This window comes from Crocodylus siamensis, chromosome 11, assembly GCF_052110815.1.
Source record: "Crocodylus siamensis isolate JL-2025a chromosome 11, ASM5211081v1, whole genome shotgun sequence".
Classification (NCBI taxonomy): Eukaryota; Metazoa; Chordata; order Crocodylia; family Crocodylidae; genus Crocodylus; species Crocodylus siamensis.
In genome coordinates, this window is record NC_143405.1 from 38,262,744 (window position 1) to 38,285,906 (window position 23,163).

Sequence of the window (23,163 nt, forward strand, 5' to 3'; positions counted from 1 at the left end):
GGCTTTTAAAGTGCTGGGAGACTGGGGCCAGGCAGGACAGCCATGGGGGCTTCTCCTGTGGCTCCCCCTGCCCAGGAGAGGTAGGCACAGCTAGAGGAGCTGCAGGAGAACCTGCAGCTGCCTGGCTGTGCCTCTCTCTCTCCAGCCAATCTGAAGTCACTGAATCTCTCTGAATCAGCACTGAATCTTCTGAAGCTGATTCGGCCAAATTGATTCAGGACAGTTATCTGAATCGAATCACTGTCCTACAAATTGGCCAAATCTGAATCGAATACTTCCCTATTTGCACAGGCCTAGAAAACAGAGCTTCTAACAGAAATGGTGATCTAGCTTTGTTACTTTTAGAGGGTCAGTAACAAGTTAAGTGAGTTTGATAATGTCAGAATGATTTTCAGGCAGCCATGTATTCATATCATATTATTTATACAGACTTTGCTTACAAGACGCTCAGCACTGAATAGAGCACTACAAGTTCATGACAAAGGCTCCAATTCAGGAAGGTCAAAGGGACATATGCCCATGCTTAAATTCTTTGCTCTATAAGAGCCTGTCTCCATGCCCCCCGCCCAAAAGAGAAACTTTATTACAAACATTTAACTTTTAAATATTACTACTAAATCAAAATAAAAATGTTAAGGTTGTACAGATAATGCTTTAAGACAATCTGAGTCTTAGAATTCATTACATAGGGAGTTTATCAGTGAATGTATGCTACTTGCTTCTCCAAGAATGTCTTTGCAATATTATATTTTTTACTTTCCCTACCTAGAAGCAATTTATTTAGAAATTAAAGGGAAAAAGAGACCATGAATAAACTTACACCAGTGAAACAATTTGAGATGCTGCCCTTAGTTTTAAATCCATGAATGCGAGATATTTAGCCAAAAAAGGTTTCTTGGAGTCATCCAATACTCTGACAGAAGCTTTAACTGTTTTTCCAATCTCCACCTGCAATAGTCACTCTCTATTATTAATTGAAACAAGATTTTAAAGTTATTCTTGTATTTCAACATAAATGTTAGTTTCATTCACATTCAGTTTCTAAACAGATATTAAGATAATGGACTCTGAAGTTAAATTGGTGCTAGTTTTAAAATAGCAGTCCCTGACAGGTAATATTAGTGTCAAGTGAAATTAATCAATTCAGATATTTCAACTGGCATGGATATCATTCAAGCAAACATGAGAAATCTAAACTTAAATTTTGCTCGCACATAAAATAAAAATACATAAAAAAAAAAAAGAGAGAGAGAGAAAGGAGAGAGAGAGAAGAGAAAAAATGACCATGAAAAGTTCTCCCAAAAGGGCCATGATGAATCAATCTTTCATAAATTCTTAAAAAAAAAAAAATGTGAACCAATATTATTTCAGAACTATGTATTATCATCATCATCATTGCTGCTCTTCATATTATTATTACAGGCAACCTCCGCTTAATGCTGTTTCACTTACCGCTATTTCGCTATAACACTTATTTGAAATTGATACCTGATTTCACTTAACACTCAGCAAGTTTCATTACAACACTCGCAGTCGCCATCTTGGGTCATTAAAAACAATTGCAGTCACCATCTTAGGTTGTCAAATACTTTTGGTTTCACTTTATTCTCATTTCACTTAATGCTCGGTTTTTCAGGAACCAATTAAGAATGCTCAGCAGGGGTTGCCTGTATTATTAATAATTAGCAACTATTTGTGTAAAGGCAAGTGCCTAGCAGCCCCAACTGAAATCATGACTCAACTGAGTTGGGTACTATGCAGACTAGTAGCAAGAAGCAGCCTCTGCCCTGACAAGGTTAGAGGGGAACAGTGAGGCACCAAGACTTGAAGTGACATCTCAAAGACAAACGCAGCAGTTCCAGTGGGAAAGCTCATGTGCCATTACTGTGACATCCCACCATGTTGCCTTGTACATATGTCAGCTTTTTGTTTACTGCCAGCACAGCAGATTTTGTGTATTAGTATTAGCAATACTAATAGCTCAGAACAGACTAACCTTGTCAACAACTCGGACGTACAGCTCTAGTATATCAGATACATATATTTCAGCTTTGGCTGGGGCAGGAAAAGTTAGACATAAGTCATGAATCATTACAGTTACTGATCCTGGAAGTAAAGGATGCACCTGAAATACCAAAGGAAAATTTTAATAATTATGTTTTCCATTTTAAATCATCTGTTCTATGCAGGATTAAGCTTATTTTCCTCTTACTGCAGAAAACATTAAAAATTGACATTTCAAAACATCCAGTACAATCATTTCTTCCACTAAAGTAAAAAGAAAGTGGTAAAATGTATTTAAACAATCTCATGCTATTCAGTAAGTGTAAATGGCCTCTGGATAGCAGTTGCATTAATGGACCTAATATGGTAGTAAGCCTGCAGGTTCTGTGTTCGGCTGTCATGAGAAAAACAAACAAATAGCAAATCATCCAACACAAAGAAAAATTTTCCTTAGAGATAAAAACAAAACAAAAAACCTCCTACACTACAAACCAGGAACACATGCTGTACCTCAAAGCATTAGCACTGCTATTCCTGAAGTATGCAGAGTATCCTTGTTTCCCCTTTTGAGCTGAGTGATTAATCAAATTATGGATTGCCCTTGTTAGGAGGAGCAACTGATGACTCAATCATCTCTCTGTTCAGGGAATAGGAGTTATACATTCTTTGTAAATAAAAAGGCTTGTATCAAACAACAAAAACGTCTTTATTAATAACTCCAAGCCTATTTTAGTCAGCACTCTGCCCAAAAATCTCACTCTTTTTTATTACAAACACATTCCCAAAGTAGATTCAGATTTAGGTAACCCCCCTCCACCCACATTTTTGTATGTATTTCAGATTGGGTTTCCTAGCATTTCAGCTCTCTGGTCCATAAAAGGAGTATATTTATTTCTTACAATCATCTAAAAGAGGCAGCTATTATGACTCCAATTTCCAGAAGGTTAAATTCAGGGGCAAGAATCATATGGCCCATGGACCAGATCTAGCCAACAGAACTATTTTATTTGCCAAGGAGTTTGGGATCAGGGCTGCCCACCAAATTTCTCACTAGGGAACCCTGATAACCATGGGGCTGGGGATGCGAGTAGCAGCTGCCACCACTGTTTGCCTGTCTGCCACCACCAGGTATGAAGTTGGAGAACCTGTTATTGTACTCCTGTTGACAGCAGTTGTCTAACTTTGCTTCACACTATGGAAAAGAATATCTTGTTTTATAAATGTATTCACCAAATATTTTTTTAAGATTCAATTTAATTTACATGAGTGCATTATTTTGGCATGGGCAAGCCATTCCCCTGAACGCCTGCCACCGTGCTGATTTCTCAAGTAAGAGTACATTTCTTTTTTAAGAGACCATGCTGAAGGATCCACAACTGGAAGCTAAACAAAATCCAGAGGCAACATGGATTTCAGATGAAACAAAACAAGACCTGTATTTTTAGAGAGTGTTTTTGTCATACTAAAAAAAACCAAAACAAGCAAATAAACCCAATGCTTCCTTGCATTTATAATCTGACAAGTGCTGAAAATAAATCTTTGTTCATACAAAGTCTCTCATTGCCAGTACTGCCACATTGCTAAAGACTACCATTCTGTTATAAAATCACTAAGATTATATTATTATATAATACATTATATTAGTTATATCATTGCTTATATATGTGATGAATTAGTTATAACATAGCTATATTCACAATTAATTCTATTTGTTTTATTTAATTTGTTGACATTTACAAAGAATCATGCCATGGGGATAACCCTTCCCCCACAAAATACATTATATGTAGTGCCTCATACAAATGTATTGCTGGCATTTAGATCAAGTCAAGCATAGTTCTAGAGTAGGGGTCAGCAGCCTATGGTGTGTTGACTGAATCTTGCCTATGAAGAGGTCCAATTTGGTCTGTAAAGGTCTGAGTTAGCATGGGGGATTGATGGCTGGGGCACCCAACTGCTCTGTAATACTCCCCTCTGCTGTGAAGCCTTCTGCCCCACCATATTTGTGCTTACACTTGCTGCAGAAGGGTTGGGGAATCAATGGTAAGGATAAGTACAGGCAGTTGGCCACTTTCAGGGGACAGAGACTTGTGGCCCATGGCTGGGGGTGGGCTGCAAGGGCAGCCCATGCCAACAGAAGGTTGCTGATCCCTACCCTAGAATAATGCACAATGCATCTAGTTCTGAGAAGGGTCTCTCAAACACAGGGAGACGGGTTTAATATTTTCATAATTTTTTTCCATCTTAAGCTATAATGCTGCAATCCTATTAGAGCATAGAAAAAATGCAAGTTTCTTCCTTAGCAGGATCCGAAGAATCTGAAGATTTTAGTAGCATCTTTAATGACATATAACAATTTTAATATGATGGCTATAGTCAACTTATCATTCTACATGGTATTTTTGAACTAGTTTGTATTCTTATATATACACAAGACAGATAATATGAGCACTTACTGCAAATATTTATGGACAGTAAGAGCAAAGGATTTGTACTTTCAATGTCTGACCAACCTTCTTCCAAAAAGTAAGGTTTGTTTTTTTAGTTCTCTGACCATTTGTCTGAGAACTGCCTGCTTAAGCAAAGAACTTGGGAAATAGAAAATAAAGCATTCTGAGTATGGCTACTGCTTGGCTAGTTTTAGATGTTTTCCTTTGAGTTTCTTAAGCATGGACACCCTTTCTTGGAGGGGAAGTACTACAGTGGCATATTAGCAGATAAACAACAAAAATGGTGTTTATATTAGGCAGTTTTATTTCGAGTTGAATAGCTTTAGCATTGCAAAGTCTGTATTTGAGAGCAGCTGTGAAAAATAATCTCAGAAAATTGTAAAAATTAAAAATCTAATGCAGGTTTGTGTTTTTAACTTGTGCTGCTGGGGGAGGGGCACGAGGTAGGGGGGGGAGAGAGGAAGGAAACTTTGCCTATTAATTCCAAAGACTGATTTATATTTGTTATAATTCAATTTTAATTACAATGTATGGTTTTTGACCACATTTATACCATGGCTTCCCTGGACTTCCCCCCCAGATTCTCTTTAGCTGTATTTAGTATTTGATTCCATGAAAAACTGACTTTGAACAGTTTCTAACAGAAGGAACAGTTTGTTCTGGTCATCAACCATGTTTTGGTCAGTGTAGACCTCAGCATAGATGTTTGCATACCTCATGTAGGAAAGATCAGGATTTTTTTTTTAACTAGCATTTATCAAGCATTATCTATGATGACCTGTGTTTTATCAGGCTTCTGTGCAACGCCACAAAGGTCAGTCATGACCCTGCCTCAGTTCCTTCACAACCAAAATCTCCATTAGCTGAGTACTCTGAGAAGTGGGGACAGAGAATGACACTGTCAAGACACTCAACACCTTAAAGAACTGTAATTTCTGTAGGGTAACTGCTTTTTCTTCTTTGAGACTCATCAGTGTAGATCTCACTGGCAAGCAATAACTCCTCAGCAATATGGGAATGACAAGGGCTAGACATATCATTAAATGATGTTTTGGAGTATCGCCACCTCAAACTTGGCATCAGACCTAATAATGCCAGGCGTGTAATGTCTGACAAGTGGATCACTTCAAATTGCAGCTTTATCGATCTTAGATTTCCAAAGTAGCCCTTGACATGAAAGGAGAGGTTCACTAGCTAATTGAAAAGAGTTGGTGATTCATTGTGTGAACCACTAAGAAATTCTGAGGCAAGATGGTTTGGCCTTTTGATGAGCCAGACAGTCACAAACACATAAGGGCATAGTCTGAAGGATTTGATCCCATCCATTTTATGGATCAAAGCTCTTAAAATATACAACAGAATACACCTTCTTCTTGCATCAAGTTTAAGGAAATGACTTGCAAGTTAATCTGAGCCTATCTTAATGGTAAAGGTTGGGCTGTGACCTCATCCTATCCCTAAGAAAAGTGAGGTAAAAGTTTTACAAAAGTAACAGCCACCAGAAAGACCTCTTTATACATAAGATAGCATCTGATGCCCCTTTGAATATGGGTTCCACAAGTTTTGGGAGGAAGATGTCAAGTCCCTGACACCTGAAAAAAGAGTGCAGGTAGCCCTTGAGGAATAAATTTTGTCAAATGTAAGAAAATCATGTACGATTATAGTGGATGTTGGTGCAAGGTGGATTTCACAATTATGCAATGCAAGGCTCCAGGTAGAACCATTTCCATTTGGAGGAGCAAGTCTTTCCAGAAGACTGCTCTGTATAGGTTCTAGGCTCAGCTAGCCCACATCTTGTAGCCTAGAATTGCATGTTCATGGTTTTTAATCTTACCTTTTAATGAAAGAACCTTTACCATCTCAAATTTACAATTAGGCACCAGAGTTCTGAGCGGTGTAACCTGAGGACTTTGCCCCTCATTTGTTTCTTGGTTCAGGCATGAAAATTGGTATATCTGTACATTCTTGTTCTTTGGGGTCAAATAATTAAACCCTGTAGCATTTGCTAGCAGAGCCTTGACAAACACAGGGAAGGGATATGCTCAGATGGAAGAGAAGTTACTGGCTGCACTCTCTGGAATACAATGATTCTATTCAGTTTACCTTTGGGCACAAAGTAGATGAGCAGGTTAATTAGCCACAGGAAGAAAGTATCAGGAAGAAGCCAGGGCTGACTGCACCCAAATGACTGCAGCACATGTTGTTGAGACTACAGTGGTATGTAATGCAGAGAGAAGGTACTGCCCAGGAAAATCACTAGCAGATATAAATACACCAAGCAAGAAGCACTTTTCAGAGGATGACAAAAACGGCACTGTCATGCTACAACACCTTTGTACTTCATAATGCACTGAACAGGAGGAGAAATTATACACCATAAAAATCCCCCAAAACAAAACCTGATACTTGGTTCATCAACAAGTGAGTATCACAACAAAGGGATGGTCTGTTTTTGCAAAACAGGGTTTTGTGTAAATAAACCAAGGAGTAATATCAGCAGACTAAGGATTTGACATCATGAGAGTAATGCATTAACCCCTAGGGACAGAGGCAGGCCTGAGATGAGTCAGATGAGACTATCTACTGATAAGGACAGAATGCCCCATTAAAACTATGTTATGATCCACAGGGGCTGTCAGGCCAAACAGGTAGAGCAGGGGGTGGGAATCTGAGAAGCTGCAGGAGTGAGCCATGGACTAGAAGCAACTCTGGGCAGGCCTGAGTTCCAACTGGGGTTGAGATTCAAAGCCAAGAATTTGAACCCAGAGGCCAAGGCAGAGGACTAACCATAGTCTGAGATGCAAGCCGAGGTCAAACTAGATTTCAAAGTCTGAAGGGCTCGGTACAAAGTCAGGAATACTGAGGCAGGAGCTACTCAAAGACTGAAGACCAGCAAGTTGTACAGCATGGCTCAGGTGTTGGAAGAGTGCCTTAAAAGCAGCCCCAGAACCAAATCAGAGAGAAGGAGCTAGCTGTATGTAATTAGTTTGTTCAGTGCAGCTGACCCAGTTACAAGGGCTACAGAACAGGAGCTTGACTTGATGTAGCTTTACACAGCTGATCCAATTACTTAGGCTGCAGTGCAGGTGCCTAACACCATACGTGGAACAATGCAGAATGTGAACAGCTTAGTGTGGGAAATTGGTAATAGGTGGCAACACAAACTGGCAACAAGCAGAAGTGGTGAGGGAGGGAAAAACGGGTCATAAGGGCAGGGGAGTAACTGGCAACACGTGGTAGGGGGAAAGCATCAATAAAAAAAAATCTGCATAACATCTCCAGCTAAATATCTAGCTGGTAAGGTGCGGTCACTTGTCACTCTTTTGTTTCCCATGAGTAAGTTTCTCTTCTTCTAACAGAATGAGCCTTTTGGGGGCCTTATCTTTAGTGATAACCTTATTTGAGTCTGGGGTGAGCATACAGTTGGATTTAATGTTTTCCACTTCTCTTCACATTTCACAGCAAAGGATGATAGAGTTGGGTCAAGCAGTCCTTCACATACAAGAAGAATGGGCAGGCAGCTGTCAAAATATTAAACAACTGATGAGATTTCCCTGATATGACAGATGTTCCTATTTCTAGTCCTCACAGTTTTTATCAGGGGGCCTGGGAATGAGATTAGTTGCTAGTGTCAGTGCTAAGGACACCACATTTTGTCAGGGGATACCATTAAAGGTGCTTAAGTGAGGAAACAGATTACTGGTGTTGCTCAGCCTCCTGGCCTGGTTCTCCCTGGGGGCCCCCTCTGGAAGAAATTGTCTGGTCATGAAAGACATCAGTTTCCTCAAGTGCACAGACCAACTCCAAAGGTGTGAGACAGCAGGATCCCCATATGCCCGTGCTGGCTGTCGATATCGGCCAGTCCAATGCCATTCCTATTGGGGTGGTAACTGAGTGAGTCTGCAGACCCTGGAGATCACAGATCTAAAAAAGAAGGTTCTTTGCGGATGGGCAGCAACAACATTTGTCTTGGATCAGAGAATGAAACTGCTTCTTCTCTGTGTGGTGCTGAGAAGCATGATGCTCTTGGTATTATAGCCTGCATCATGTTGGCAGTTGTCTTGGTTCTAATTGTGACCAGCACATCTTATACTGTATCTTCTGCTATAAGGTCTAACATCAAGTGGTGGGGGCAATGGTGTAGGAGATGTCTTCTCTGTCACAGGCTTCCCCTCATCACCTCTGTAGTTCATGGTGTCATGTAGAACTTACCCCTAAAGGCTTTATTTGCACGGTCTATCCTTGCATTAACAATGTACGGAGTATTTGCCACTGTATTCTCGTAGCCTTACTCAGGGCCAGACTTTGGTACTTCATCTGAGTGCTGTCAACACTGATATAATGTACTTGAATACATTCAAAAGCCTGGTGCCTGCACTCTGAGAAACTGAATATAAAATTTCAGGATCACTCCAGATGAGGAAGCTTAAACTGTGAATGATGTGCTTTACTTGTTCTAAAAGACAAATATAGCAATACCAAACATCTATTTGCTACCCTGGACTCCAAGCAGATGATGTTCCTGCTGTGCCCCTTTTTTTTTTTTTTTTTTAGGAAAGAGTCTATCAGTGGATGAGAAGGGCTTGAAGCCCATAAATATCAAATATAGCATGTCAGGAAGCCCAATAGAGTGGGAAGTACAGAACATCATTATTCAATCCAGATGTGTTGAAAGTGTTTCTTCCAATTGCCTAACAGTAAGCTAGGAGTTTTAAAGGTTTGATGAGCTTTGAGAAACTTAGCTGGAGCTAAAAACTAACAGGCAGGACACTCACCAGGTTCTCTCTTCCTGCTTAGGTATTAAGAAGAAGAGTTGTCGCTGCCCAGTTCTTCATACTACTGCACAAGGGCATGAAAAGCCACTGAGCTGTTGTTTGATCTTGACTGGTGCTGCTGTTCACAAAAGGCTGATTTTGTGTTCATGAGGCATGTGAGCCCCGGTAGTGAAATCACACACTGACACATACTCAAAAAACCTTGGTATTTCATAAGTGCTGTAGACTTGCAACAACAGGAAATTATCTAGTGAGTCTTGTTTAGAGAGGGAGGAAATAAAACTGAAAATAAGACTACTAGAAGTTTTATTATTTTTGTGTAATTCATTAAGGCAGTTATTTCTTGAAAAACGTGCCATCTGTCTTATAAATCTAGCCCAACTTGCCAAAGTAACAGCCAGTAATTGGAAAAAAATATCACCACCTAATCAAATTATTTATTTCATACAAATATTTAGGTAAATAAGAACTCCTGTTAGAAAGAAATCCAAAGAACATTCATTTCTAGTTTTGACTGTTCTTTATGAAGTCACATTAGTCGTGGTTTATGGGCTTATAAAATGAAGTTCAGATAATAGAGTAGGAAGAGTTGGGCTGATGAAGTACTAAAATAAGATGCAGATTGCTAGTTATGGCAATATATGTTGCAATAAGAGCAGGATATCTGACATGTAGTTAGTTTTATTATTATAATAAAAGCAGATTGTTTGAATACATTTATAAAGTGCATTTTTCAACCATTATCCCAATCTACCTTCTGCTCCTTTTGAAACATAGTTATATCTCTAGTGTATTATATGCTGTTACAGTTTATTGTACCCTCTTAAAGAGAAAATTATGACATGAAGAAATGACATGGAGAATTGCACACATTGCCACAGAAGAGTGGAGTAGAGTCAAATCTTACATCATCATTCTCATGATTAATAGCTTTATAAATTTACTTAAACATTATCATTCTTTCTAATTTATCCTGCAGTCAGTCAAACGAGTGATCTAAGTGCCAAATGAATCAATTTGGCCTTTTGGATGACTTGTGGTTAATGACAGTATGGAACCGGTACAGTATTTCTACGCTGAATGACTGCAGACCCTAATAAAATATCTCAAAATATGATGCTGCAGTTCAGGAGACAGATCTCCTCTTATCTACATATGCTTAATTTAATCCGACTGCTCTTGGCAACAAACAGGTGTTTGCAGAGTTGAGGCTTTTTATTTGTTACTATACTATTAACTCACTCTTCAGATTGTGCACAAAGCACCTATCTTGACACAGCTTTTCTTTTGGAAAGACCAGAAGATTCATGAAGTACACTCAGGACACCTTTCCATGGGGAATCTTTCATTTGGGATATATAAAAAACACTGTGTTGGCTTAACTTTTCTTCTATTTCAGTTAAACACCTATTGACTTTTAAAAGGAACAGAATGAAGCTGATTATGAACACATTTGAAAACCCCAGCTTTACACTGTAACCGGAGTTCCAGAAAACCTCAAAAACACATAAATACAAGGAAATAAAAAAAATGTACATTACATTAGGAAAGTCTGACTTACATTAGGAAAAGTTACTTCCTGTTCATATACATCTTGCTTGTTTGAACTTACATTTTTATTGGCTCAAAAAACAAATTAGCAAAGGCAAAACACCTGCACTATGAGAGCTCCTAAAACACGCTTCTTATGAAGACCATTTACTGTGGAATGGTAACTAAGGTTTTCTCTCATGTCCTTTAAAATTCTGTACAGTTTCCTATCCAGACAATAAGAGAAGAGCTGTGTGCCAGCCATTGTTCATACATTTACTGTAACTTATTACAGGTGTTTTAGTAGAAAATCAAAAGGAACCAGCAGGGATACAAATCAAAAGATCTGTAGAATCCCTTAACAAGCACTTGCCTCATCCTCAAAACTTGTTGAAAGTACATTAAAAAAGACATGCTCACTGTACCACAGTACACCACTAGAGCAGAGGTTCCCAACCAACGGGCTGCGGGGTTCTAGCACGAGCCCCCACTCAGAGCCCTGTCTGTCCACCCAGGCGAGCAGCTTCTGGGGTCACAGCTGAGCTTCTGGGGTTAAAGCTGGGTGGGAGGGGAGCCTTGAGAGGGAGGCAGCTGGCTCTGCATGACCTGTCCCACTCCCACCAGGCCACGGTAAAAAAAAATGTTGAGAACCACTGCACTAGAGTGATCATTAAAATAAGAACAAATAATTCTACTTACCAAAGCAACACTTCGAGCCTCATCATAAGCCACTTTTACAACGTTTATAGCACTGGTGTTTATGAAAAAATATCCAGAACCCTCTTTGATGAGTAGCTCTGCCTGCAAAAAGGAAAAAAAACACCATGCAACAGACATGACTTCTGTTCAGTATATTGAAATATTGGTGTGTATGCATGCTAAAGTACAAGAGAGTCATTCATGACATTGCCCCTACCCACAAGATTAAATTAATTTGAAGATTCATACCTTGACATCAGGGTGATTGTAAACTGTGACATCTCTAGGACTCACTTTCACATCTTCTACAAGTATCAGCTCAATAGTGGCAGATACGGGCAAAAGAGGTTCATACTGAAAGAAATAATTCAGCCCACTGATTAAATGTAAATTAAAAGTCAGATTAGAGCACAAGCCATATGTGTGTGTGAAAAAAGATGGGACATCTACTTGTGTAAATGGACAAGGACAGATCAGGATATTAAGTAACAGAAAGTCTCCAAAGGATCAAGGTACAGATTTGGTGGTTACAACATGTTTTATGTATATAAAGGGTGATCTATGCATGCATGTATTCTGTATTATGCCCAAAAGGCCAAGACAAAGAACACAGGCCAGACAGGATTAATTAACATAAACATGTTGGCTATGAGATGATCATAGATATACTGGAAATCTGATGTTATATTGCATTTTATTTAAATACATTTTCAGTCTTTTTGTTATTTTCAAGATTTGCTTTTCAGTATTGTCAGTATTGCAAAAGAAATGCCCAATTACCCAACTACAGAACTAATACATATTAGCTACAAGTCTACCATTTGGTCTAAATAACTTAAAAAGGAAAAATGCAAAGCTATGTTTTTCAAAGCAAGTTAGTATAGCACAGCAATTCAACTCAATTACATTATTTTGCACAATACAGAGAAGAATAGAGAAGAGCAGAGAAGAACCTCCTTTATAATCAAGGTGGGATCAGAGGAGGGCCAAACCGAGGTACTGTGGGTCAGGGGGCAAGGGGCCTGGTAGAGGGGGTCCACTACAGACCGCCAGACCAGGAGGATGAGCTAGACCGGGAATTCTCCAGACAGCTCTCAGAAGTCATACAGTCAAGAGATATGGTTGTCATGGGTGACCTAAACTACCCTGACATCTGCTGTGAGGAGCAGTCAGCCAAATCTAACCGCTCACATAGAAAGGTTTTTAACCTGCATACAGGACCTCCACTTAATGCAAGGTATACAATCCCACTAGGGGAAAATGCCTTGCTGGACTTGGTGTTTGCTACAGGGGATGACCTGGTGGGGAATCTGCAGGTACACGGTAACCTAGGGGACAGTGACCATTGATTGACTGAATTCACTATCTGGCGAAAGGTAGGTAAACTAACCAGAAGGGCTGAAGTGCTAGATTTCAGAAAGGCTAACTTCAGTGTGCTCAGGAGATTAGTTAGCGAGGTGTTAAAGCTCAAGAGCATTGGCGAAGTGGGAGTCCAGGAAGGGTGGTTATTCCTCAAGGGAGAGATCCTACAGGCACAGAAGGAGACAATCCCATTGCGCATAAAAAAGAGCAAAGGGGCCAAGAAGCACTCTTGGCTGAACAGGGAAGCCCAGGAAAGCTTAAGGGCAAAGAAAGTGGTATAAAGGCTGCAGAAACAGGAGCCAAGGAGGCGTATAACTCCTTGGCTTGCACTTCCAGGGAATCAATTAGGAGGGCCAAAGCTCCTCCCGCCCTGCCCTGCCCTGCGCCTGGCTGCAGCTGTGGCCATGCCCAGCTGAGCCGCAAGTCTCTCTCGCAGCCTCTCGGATGCACTGAGGAGCCCCTGCTCCCTCCTCCCTCCCCGCCCGCCCCCTGCAAGGCAGCGAGCGACAGAGGCTGCAAAGCACTGTGCAGGTGTCTCCCGCCGAAACACATCCCTCCACCTTTGATTCGTTTCCACTCTGGCTGATATCTTTTCCACATTTGATCTGTCGACTTACATTATGCTTCTTTCATTGTGCATTATGCGAAAGCGTTTATTTTAGTCAAATGTTTGGTATTATTTCATTGATGCTTTTATATTTTTTTTTGTTTTGGATTTTAAACCACATTTCCAGACCCATTTCATTGTCACTTCCTGCAACTTCATTGGTGTCAAAGGTCACGTGACATCACTTCCTGATGTGATACTGCTTCCTGTGAGGTCTCTGAATATGGCTTGCCATATTCACCACCCGGTCCACTGGGTGATAAAATGTTCATGATCCAACCCCACATTCAAAAAAGCTGGACACCACTGTCTTATCTGAATTTCCCTCTCTGGTGCAGGGAGGCAGAAACAGCCCTGGTCCCAGGCCAGAAGCTTCTACCGGGTAGAAGTTTCTGGTTGGGGGAGGGGGAGAAGGTAGAGTGGGCTGGGGTGGAGCTGGGAGGGCCTTGCTGCTGGGCTGCTTAGTCCTGCCGCCAGCTTTCCCTGTCATCTTTGACAGGCAGCCAGGAGCAGATAAATATTAATTTTCTAAATTTTTTAGGGGCCCTGCATAGATAGGATGGCTTGGCAGGCTGGATCTGGCCTGCAGGCTGTATTTTGCCCACCCCTGCCTTAAAGACATAACAGAAGAGGAACTGCATAACTCGGAAGAGCAGGGGAGGAGGTGGCGGTAAGCCACTATGTCAATTATTTAAAACCACTTGTGGTTAATAGTAAACAATAGTCATTACTATTCTGATGGCTCCCAAGAATTGATAGTTCTGGTCAAATTCTTGCGTGAGCATGTATCCACGTTACATAAAAAAACCAGCTGACTGGCATCTTTGCTAGCAGCCTCAAGTATGAAATATGAAGACTGAATAGTAATTCACATTATCTTTCAAAAAAATTCTGACCCTCAAAGTCCAGGGATGGAAAATGCTGGCAAAAAGGGGTTAGAACATTCCACAAAGCTGCTGTCCATTTGTTACTGCAACTTCATTTTTGTATCATTTTTGAATTAAGACGACTTTAGTCTCCTGGGCAATAAATTCTAAACTTTGCTTGAGTCTTATGGTCACACAAGCGCTTAACATGGTTTTTAAAGATTTAGAGGGAAAAATTACCACAAAGCCCTTCTAACTCTTTCTATTTTAAATGAGTATTGTAGCTCAAAAACTGATTTGTAAAGCATGATATTTTTAATTGTTAGTTTACTGTGTAATTTAGTCTGTCCCACAGGGAAATGCCCCTCTCCAGTTTGAGCACACACTGGTTTAAAAAAATCAATGGCACTAATTTAATTCTGACTTCATCATTTACCAGCACTGTTTGCTGCCACTCTTGTCCGTCTCTGCACAGATTAGTATGTTAGGACAGGGACAACTTTTATTTTTATTTTTTTATTTTTATTTTTTACATATTGGATATCTTGCCTAAGTACATGGCAGATACTCTTCAGATAAACAACCCCACTGCTTTTAGAAACACGAATGAAGTCAAACTATAGGATATTAATCAGAACCCAGCTTTCACAAGCCGGGGGATGACTAGTGAATCAAAAATGTAAACTGAATCTCTCCTTTATTTTGCAACTAAATCACAAATGTGCTTATTTTTTCATTGACAGCTTTACCAAGCACAGGGTAGCTTTAGTGAACGACAACTAATAGAGCTGTACCATTGCCAACACAAAATAAAATAAAATTCTTTGTAATTCCCTTTTCCAGGTAACGAAGAAACTTATATTTAAAGTGGATGAATAACTAACAATAGAGACAAAGGGGAATATTATAAAAATTAGTGATGTGGATCTTCTTTTGAAGAAGCTCAGAAGATACTTATATTTAAATTACTTATGCACAATGCATTTAAGAAATTATTACATAGGGAAGCTGACATTAGGCATAATGGAAAAAGTAGGGAGAAAATTATAATTCAAAGTACCGGTATGTTCACTTTAGCTGCCTTGAGATGAGACTGCTGGTATCCTGTTGCAGTAGCAGAGACAGCAGCTGTTCCAGACTCATGATGAACAAGGACAGTTTGCAAACCTGAAACAGAAGTAGAGTAAGAGATTACAACAAGAAGAGTTCCATATAACAGGTGTTGAAAATGGATGGAATCACTCTTTAAAAATTAAGTAAATACTGGGTAAGGGGAAAAGATTTTTATGTTGAAAACAATACTAGCATAAGATTAAATGGCTACAAACTGGCTATAATCTAATTTTTAGTCTAAATTTATTTATTTCTATCATCAGAGCAGTTTGGTTTTGGAGGGGTGAGGGCTAAGCACTTAAGCTTATTCAGTTCAGTCTTAAAGATCCATGTAAGGCAATGGTTGTCAACCAGGGGTACATGTACCCCTACGGGAAACTTAAAAAGGTTGTAGGGGGTACACAGAACTGATGTGGCCGATAATGTGACCGATACATGCTTCTTGAGTGTGTGCAGCTACAACAGAGCACACAGGCAGCCAGGAGTGTAGCCCGGCTGGGGGCGAGAGAGGAGGGGTGCTACATCAAATTCTGGAGCAACAGCAGCCCCCACCCCATAGCTTCCCTCCCAACACCACTGCTGCCTGTCACAAGCCCAGCCCAGCCCAACACACCCACCAGGAACAGCTCAGCGCTGCCTCGGCCCCAGCTCGCAGTGGCAGCTGACCCTGTCCCGCACGCAGATCGGGGGGCACACATCCCCCAAGCCCTCCCTGGGTGCGTGCAGCTGTGGGAGCCACCCCCACTCCCCAAACCCCCCCAGATGAGTGGCTCAGGGCTCTGTCCCATGCTCTGCCCTGGCTGTGCAGTGCCTGCCCCTGCCCCACGCCCTCCCTCATTGTGGGGGACTCCATCTGCTCCCCCCCCCATTAAAAACAAGAAAAAATAAAGGGGTACATGACACAGAAGGTGTACACTTGTTAAAAGAGGTTGAAAATCCCTGATGTAAAGGATGGTATGGGCAGAGAGTATGGATATACCAACTCCTTGTGGGTGGTGTGGAATCATGTTTCAAGTCCCTGGGGTATGGAATAAAAGGTAGCATTTGTAGTGGAATATACCTAGTAATCCCATGTCTCAGGGCTTTCTGGTTGCCAGATGAGACAAGGAAGTAATTCCCACACAGTTCCCTTGCTATCCCATGAATGCTACAAGCTTCTTGTGGGACGGGGGTTCACCTAACCCTGAGGCACTGGGATATCGATCACATCTAAGGTTTGACATTTTAGACTGAAGCACTCAGATCTTTCGGTTGAAACTTAAGACATTACAAAGGTTCTTGGCTAAAGATTGTCTCTCTCATGCTCGGTCATACCAATCATCAAATATAGGGTAAAGGAGGAAACTGTTTCCATAGACCAGATGGGCACAGGCCTTAGGAGTTTTTGCCTTTTTCTGTAGCAGGGGTGATGAGTGCTTCTCCTAGAAATTGCAGGGCATATATTAACCAGCTACTTCCCTGTCACTAGAGTTCCACAGCACTAGCAGTGTTCTAAACTCACTGCATTTGCCTTCAGCACTCTGTAGGGCATTTTTGGTGTTTTGAAGTTGAGGGTAAGGAAGAAGAAGTTGAAAGTTTGTAGTGGCAATGGGGATTCCTTAGGTCAGTGGTGCTCAATCTCTGGCCTGCAGAACAATATCATCTAGCCCGTGGAGCTTTCCAAGAGTCTGGAAATTTGGCAGCAAGGGAATGGTGATAGCATTAATTGCTGCTTCTATGCTGCCAAATTTCCAGATCCATAGGGTGCCTGGCAGGCTGACTGATATGTTCCTGTGCACTAGGATCTTGCCAGCATATGGCTGGGCCAGTGCATGGGGTCACTCTGCAGCTGGATCTTGTCCACAGGGCTGGGCTAGCATGCCAGATCTTGCCTATGGACTGACCCTGAGCACTGACCCTGTGCTAAATCTAACCTGCAAATTGACCCTGCATGCAGGGTCTTGTGTACAGACCAGCCCTATGCTGCCGAGTCAGCCTGTAGGTTAATGACTTCCTGTGAACACAGGAACTAGACTTAATAGCCCCCAGGAGGCCTCTTCTAATCCTGTGATCCTCTACTAAGTTTCAGTCCCACCCACTACCTGCTCTGACAGGAAAGCCTTGTTAAATCAGGTTACAGGGCAGAAGAAAAGAGGAGGTAAAACATTACAGTGCTAGTGTCTCTTCTACTTATTTTGTTCAGAGAAATTTCACACCAACCTAGAAAACAAGATGGAAAAAAAATGACTGAAAAATTTGTATGTTAGATTATATGGAACTTAATTTCCCTAACTCTAACAAAAGCACCCCCAATTGCTGTTAATCTGATCTTCCTCCAAACAGAGCATATCATTTTAGCTGATCTGTACCATGCATTTTCTTCTGACCAATTCCATCCTCTTTCAGTTGCAGCTCCAATGGCATGCTGGGTTCAATGCTGGCCAAGGAAAATTTTGTTGATTCCCAGATTATAGCAAGTGAGCTGAAGTTATCAAATTTAATCCCCTGTTGGTCATAAACAGCTAAATCCAATACTGGATTGCGATAATTTGAAACAGGAACCTGAAAAATATATAAATAAATGAATAGAATTGTAAACTGAAGAGATGGTAGAACCTCTTTGATTTTTCAGATGTTTCCATGTCGATTAAAACCAGCCACCAATGAAAAGCCATATTAGACTATATTTTAACGTTCCTTTTGTCAGCAAGAGGGTGTTCATTAGACACTGTAGTCTTTCAGAGTCTAAAAAATGAAATATATCTGAAGATACTGCTGTTACCCATAGGAAATATTTCAGGATTATACATCTTGCAAAGGATACTAATAATATTAAAGAGCAAGTTGGAAGCCTGTGGAGTTGCTGACAACAACTAATGCCAAGACTGATTTATAACACAAACTATATATCCCACATCATTGCTTAAAAAAATCTTTTTAAATGAAAATATTTAAAATTGCACATTAAAGCAAGCTTTATTAATATTTTGCAGAAGTAGAATATTTTGTATACATGATTGATGATATGCTATAGTTAAATGAATAATGCATATTTAGGAAGGGTACAGAAGATTGATCTCATTTGGATTCAAGAATCTTATAGTCTTACTACTGAAATAACCATTACATAAATGTGGGTCATATATGGATTTTATATAAAAGTCTCTGAGTAAATTGCATGTGTAACACACTCAGTCATGTACATATATAGGTATTCATACATATAAAAGAGTGTTTACATCCATACAAATTAGATACATGTGTGAATGCATGCACAGTGTAAAATCAAAACTCTTAGACTTGGAGGAAAAACTTAGACTATTTAGATTAGAATCAGATAGTCTGAGAACCAGCTACTCTTCTCAGAAATAGTTGTTGGGAACATACATTCATTTATTTTTATTTTAAAAGTCTGACTTACATTTTGATTTAAACATTCAGGATGTAACAAACAACAATAAAAATTAGGGGTCATTATAAGAAAAATAGATGGATAGAGAAAAAAATGGTCAGAAACCCTATTCAGAGCAACGTACAGTGAGGGTACAATAGGGAATTTCTGTCCTTATGTAAAATCTTATGCACCACCACACACAAATCCTCTGACTGGCACTTGGGAGTTGGGATCAGCAAGTATGATACACAATCTTTTGCATATGCATCCTTATTGGCCCAGTATAAATCCCATATTCAAACACTTCAGTTTTTCCATACAGTTTCTTGTGTTTACCACTGTTGAACATGGAGAGATTGTTTGCAGAACTTGCCCTGGTCAAAATAGTAGGGCTCATTAACATTGCTCTTATAGTCTTTAAATGTTCAGTGTGGGAATCTATGTGGAAGTGAAATTTTGTTTCCAAAATATGAAAGGAGCATAACATCATTCCTTTTGTTTCTCCCCTCAAACTTACCACTTGCTTATTCTGTTGCAGCAAAGGGCAGGAAAGATCAAGCTGAGGATTTGCATAAACTGGAGTCAAAGTGAGTCGAGAAGGGGCAGTGCAAATAAGCTTCACAAAAGCAGGTTCAACAGCTGGGAAAGGGTTGGTAATGGTGGGCTTATTTCCAACTGTTAAGGCAATAACCTGTACAGGACAGATGAAAGGGAAGAACTAGTGAGAGAAAGTACCCTATTTCAGATATTTCAATTTTTTTTGACACAAAGTTCACTCTCCAATAGTATTCCATATCCACTACAGACATGAAATTGAGGATACATGTATTTTAAAAGCAGTTCTAGACTACTATAAAACAAACTGTCATTCCCTATTCAGAGTTGTTATCAACCTTACAGTACAACAGAACGCAGTTTCCAGCGCTTCTGAAGACAGCTGTCTAGGATCATCCTGCTACAGAAAGGGAAACCAACAGACATGGAGTTCCTGTAGACATTTTAGTAGCTCTAAAAACTTTGTTTTTTTCATTCTTCCCACTTCTTCCCCTTGACAGCTTGACATAAGCTCAGGCACTTCAGGCCTTCTGCTTGTTTGCTGCCTATAGCCAGCCTTTATCAGTCCCATCCACTGATGTGCGCTATGATCACAATATGATTTAGACGTGTGCATTTCTGTAACTAACAGTCAGTCAGAATAATTACATTCTGAAATAACAAGAACTTGTTGATTTTGGACCTGAATTAGATTTTGTGTGGTGTTCACTGGGAATGTCAGCCAAGCAGTTTGTCAACTACATTTTGTAGTGGATAACCCTTGAAAGATCCTTAGATGGATAGCCAAAATTCAGGCCAAACATGGATGTCGTACGTATCTTGCAGTTTTGTCAAGCAAGGAAATTCTCTTCTACTACATACTGGAGAAACAAGAAATGATGAAACCTTGTCAGTGAATGCAATCATGAGCTGACCACCTGAACCTACAATATTAAAGCAGTGTACCTGAATAATACCTGAACATTAGCAAGAGTACTTGGACTCCAATTTAACTTGGTCCAGAACTGAAATGTGAATAAACCATTTTATCCCAGGACAAAGAATATTCATTCAGACTTCCATTTCTATTTTCTTGGGACAAAACTTAAGCTGGCTCACAGGATAAGTGCAAAGCTTGCCCTGAAACATCTGAAAGCGGGTCTGAATGGTTGTCCCAGGTTTGCATCACTGAATCAATGGCAAAAAACATGTCACTACATTTAGCTGAGCACTAAATTCCAACTGGAAGGGCAATGTTTGTACATACTAATCCCAGGGCATTTCTATTCTGTGACAAACAAAGTCACATCTTTGTTTGTGCCAGATAAATGCAGTCTGTTCCTAGCCTGTTGCAACAATCTTATTCATGGCAAGTAAGTCATAACAATTTCTGTTGAATGTATCTTTTTAATAACTGATAATAATGATAAGATATATTCAGCTTCACAATATAGTAAACCATTATAATTATAGATTTCATAGACATTAGGGCTAGAAGGGACCTCAGAAGATCAAGTCCAGCCCCTCGCCCAAAGGGCAGGAAGTCAGCTGGGGTCATAGGATCCCAGCAAGATAAGCATCCAATTTGCTCTTGAAGATGTTCACTGTAGGTGCTTGAACCACCTCCGATGGCAGGCTGTTCCAGACCTTGGGGGCTCGGACAGTAAAGAACTTCTTCCTTATGTCCAGCCTGAAACAGTCTCGCAGTAGTTTGACAGGTCGACCTCGTCATTCCTTGGGGCGCTCTGGTGAACAAACATTCCCCCAGATCCTGGTGGTCACCCCTGACAGACTTATAGGTGGCCATCAGATCATCCCTGATCTGCGCTTTTCCAAACTAAAGAGCCCCATTTCTTTATAAAATATTTATAAAAAATGCTTAGCTCTCAAGACTGGCATCAGATTAAAAAATGCTTAAAAATTACTTAGTCAAGTTTCTTACTGACTTATTACAGCAACCACTCATCATTTGGAGGCTAGATTTCTTCATCATAAATCAATCCGGTATTTTCTCAATTGCCTTGACTGTGGACTTGATGGGGGGAAAGAAACAACAAGCCATAAATATCTTAAGGCACTTACTTGCTCTCCTAGGCTTTTGCAAAATACTCTAACCCAATGCTGGAAATGATTTCGAGATGTAGGAGGCCCAAATAAGGATAAACTAATGCTTCCTGCATCTTCAGCAGTGATGTTCCTGAAGAATTTTGAAGGTTCTTGCACCCATGGTCTGGGTCCACCTTCAAATAACATGTCTTTAGAAGAACCCAATGTTACTAAGGCAACTGAAGGAGGATCAATAGTCTGCAAATGAACAAAGGATATAGTCACAAACATACATATTAAAACACGTGTTATACTGTGATTTACTTTGTGTGACATTTTATCATTCCTAGTGGAAATGGCAACCATCTGATTATTTTCTTGAAGCTACTATTTGTCCAAAGCTTTATAAAAAACTTAAAAAAAAATAAAGGCTGGTTAAGAACACAGGAATACTAAAACAGATCATTAAAAGTAAATTAATTCTTTCTCTAGCATTATTAATATCCACAGAATCCCAACAGTTTGAAGAAAAATCTCCAGTAGCTGATAATCAAGTTCTCCTTTTACTGACTTCAGTAAAAGGCAAAACTGACTGACTCCAAGGCAAAAAAAAAAAGAGAGATGCTGGGTGGGCCCTAGAGCCACTGAAGAAAATGGCTTAAAAAGGGTCAGAATTACATCCTCTAACTTCTGAATTCTCCAACTTGACAGTTATCTAACAAATAGAAATGTTTTCCAGAATCTGCACTTTATATGTTTATTTACACTACTGAATGAAAATCAAAGTTTTGAAGTGAGACTTCCTAGGAATATTATGCCGAATTAAACAGTAATGTACATCCTGGCAAAAATGCATGGGAGATTATGCTTGGCAACTGTTCCTCAGCTCTGGAACCCCCTCCCTTCTTGAGATCTACCAAAGCCTGAGCCTGGACATCTCTCAGAAGCACTGCAAGAGTATCCTATTTAGGCAGGCATTTATCAAACAAAGCTGGCCTGAGGTGCTGTTTAGCAGATCTCTGTTTTATTTTGATGATCTAGTAGTCCTGTTGAGTTGTTCTGTTGGGAGTGGCGGCATATATATCACAAAAGTAAATAAATCTTGTGCCACCATCTCATTGACTTCAATGGGACTGCCTGTGATGTTTATTTACATAGAAACTGCTCCAACATTTGTAATATGTAAACAATAATTTGTTTCAAGTGTTTTACAACCTCATTTAAGTATATATTGGATTTACAGGTAAAGGGCTGGTACTCAATATTTTCTAGGACCATGTGGAAACACAATTATTAATGGCAGGCATTGTTCTTCTGGGCTGTTTTTACTCTACCTCACAGGTTATGCTTTTTCCATAAACTTTCATGTGTTGCCAAGAATGTGGGATTAAATAATTTACGCTGTTGGCTTTTGTTCATTCTTCTGTGATAAGACCTTTCACTCTTCTTTATTCTGTGGACCAGTTCATGTGACATCTCATCCAACTCCCTCACCCTCCCCAAAGAAACCCCCAAAAAACTAACAACAACCCACCACAGTGAACTTATTATTCTGAAGACCAGAAATCACAGTTTCAAAAATACCATAAAATGGTGATTTTCAAAGTCTTTGACACTGGTAGCTAAATAAGAGGCCAGGAACTGTTAGTCAGGATGCATTTAATAATCCTAAAAGGATCTATTCTTTGACTCTCTACCTGCCAGTCATTTTATTGCCTATGGAAGGAGGAATTAGTTTTTTTATCTGAAATATAACAAGCTCAAACATTTTTGCAGATTTCAGTCTTAATGAGAGAAGATCTTT

At 40.0% G+C, this 23,163-nt stretch overlaps 1 protein-coding gene across 1 annotated transcript in view; it reads right to left on the reverse strand.

The window, feature by feature from the left end:
* Positions 1-23,163, reverse strand: part of NUP210 (nucleoporin 210) — a 111,704-nt gene that overhangs the window by 37,422 nt on the left and 51,119 nt on the right. The window contains exons 15-22 of the mRNA XM_090022078.1: positions 21,396-21,617; positions 19,297-19,470; positions 17,755-17,947; positions 15,354-15,460; positions 11,708-11,812; positions 11,459-11,560; positions 1,997-2,125; positions 821-948 (exon numbers count right to left, since the gene is read on the reverse strand). Of these exons, the coding sequence (XP_089878204.1) occupies positions 821-948; positions 1,997-2,125; positions 11,459-11,560; positions 11,708-11,812; positions 15,354-15,460; positions 17,755-17,947; positions 19,297-19,470; positions 21,396-21,617 (1,160 nt within the window). The remainder of the gene's footprint in view (positions 1-820; positions 949-1,996; positions 2,126-11,458; positions 11,561-11,707; positions 11,813-15,353; positions 15,461-17,754; positions 17,948-19,296; positions 19,471-21,395; positions 21,618-23,163) is intronic.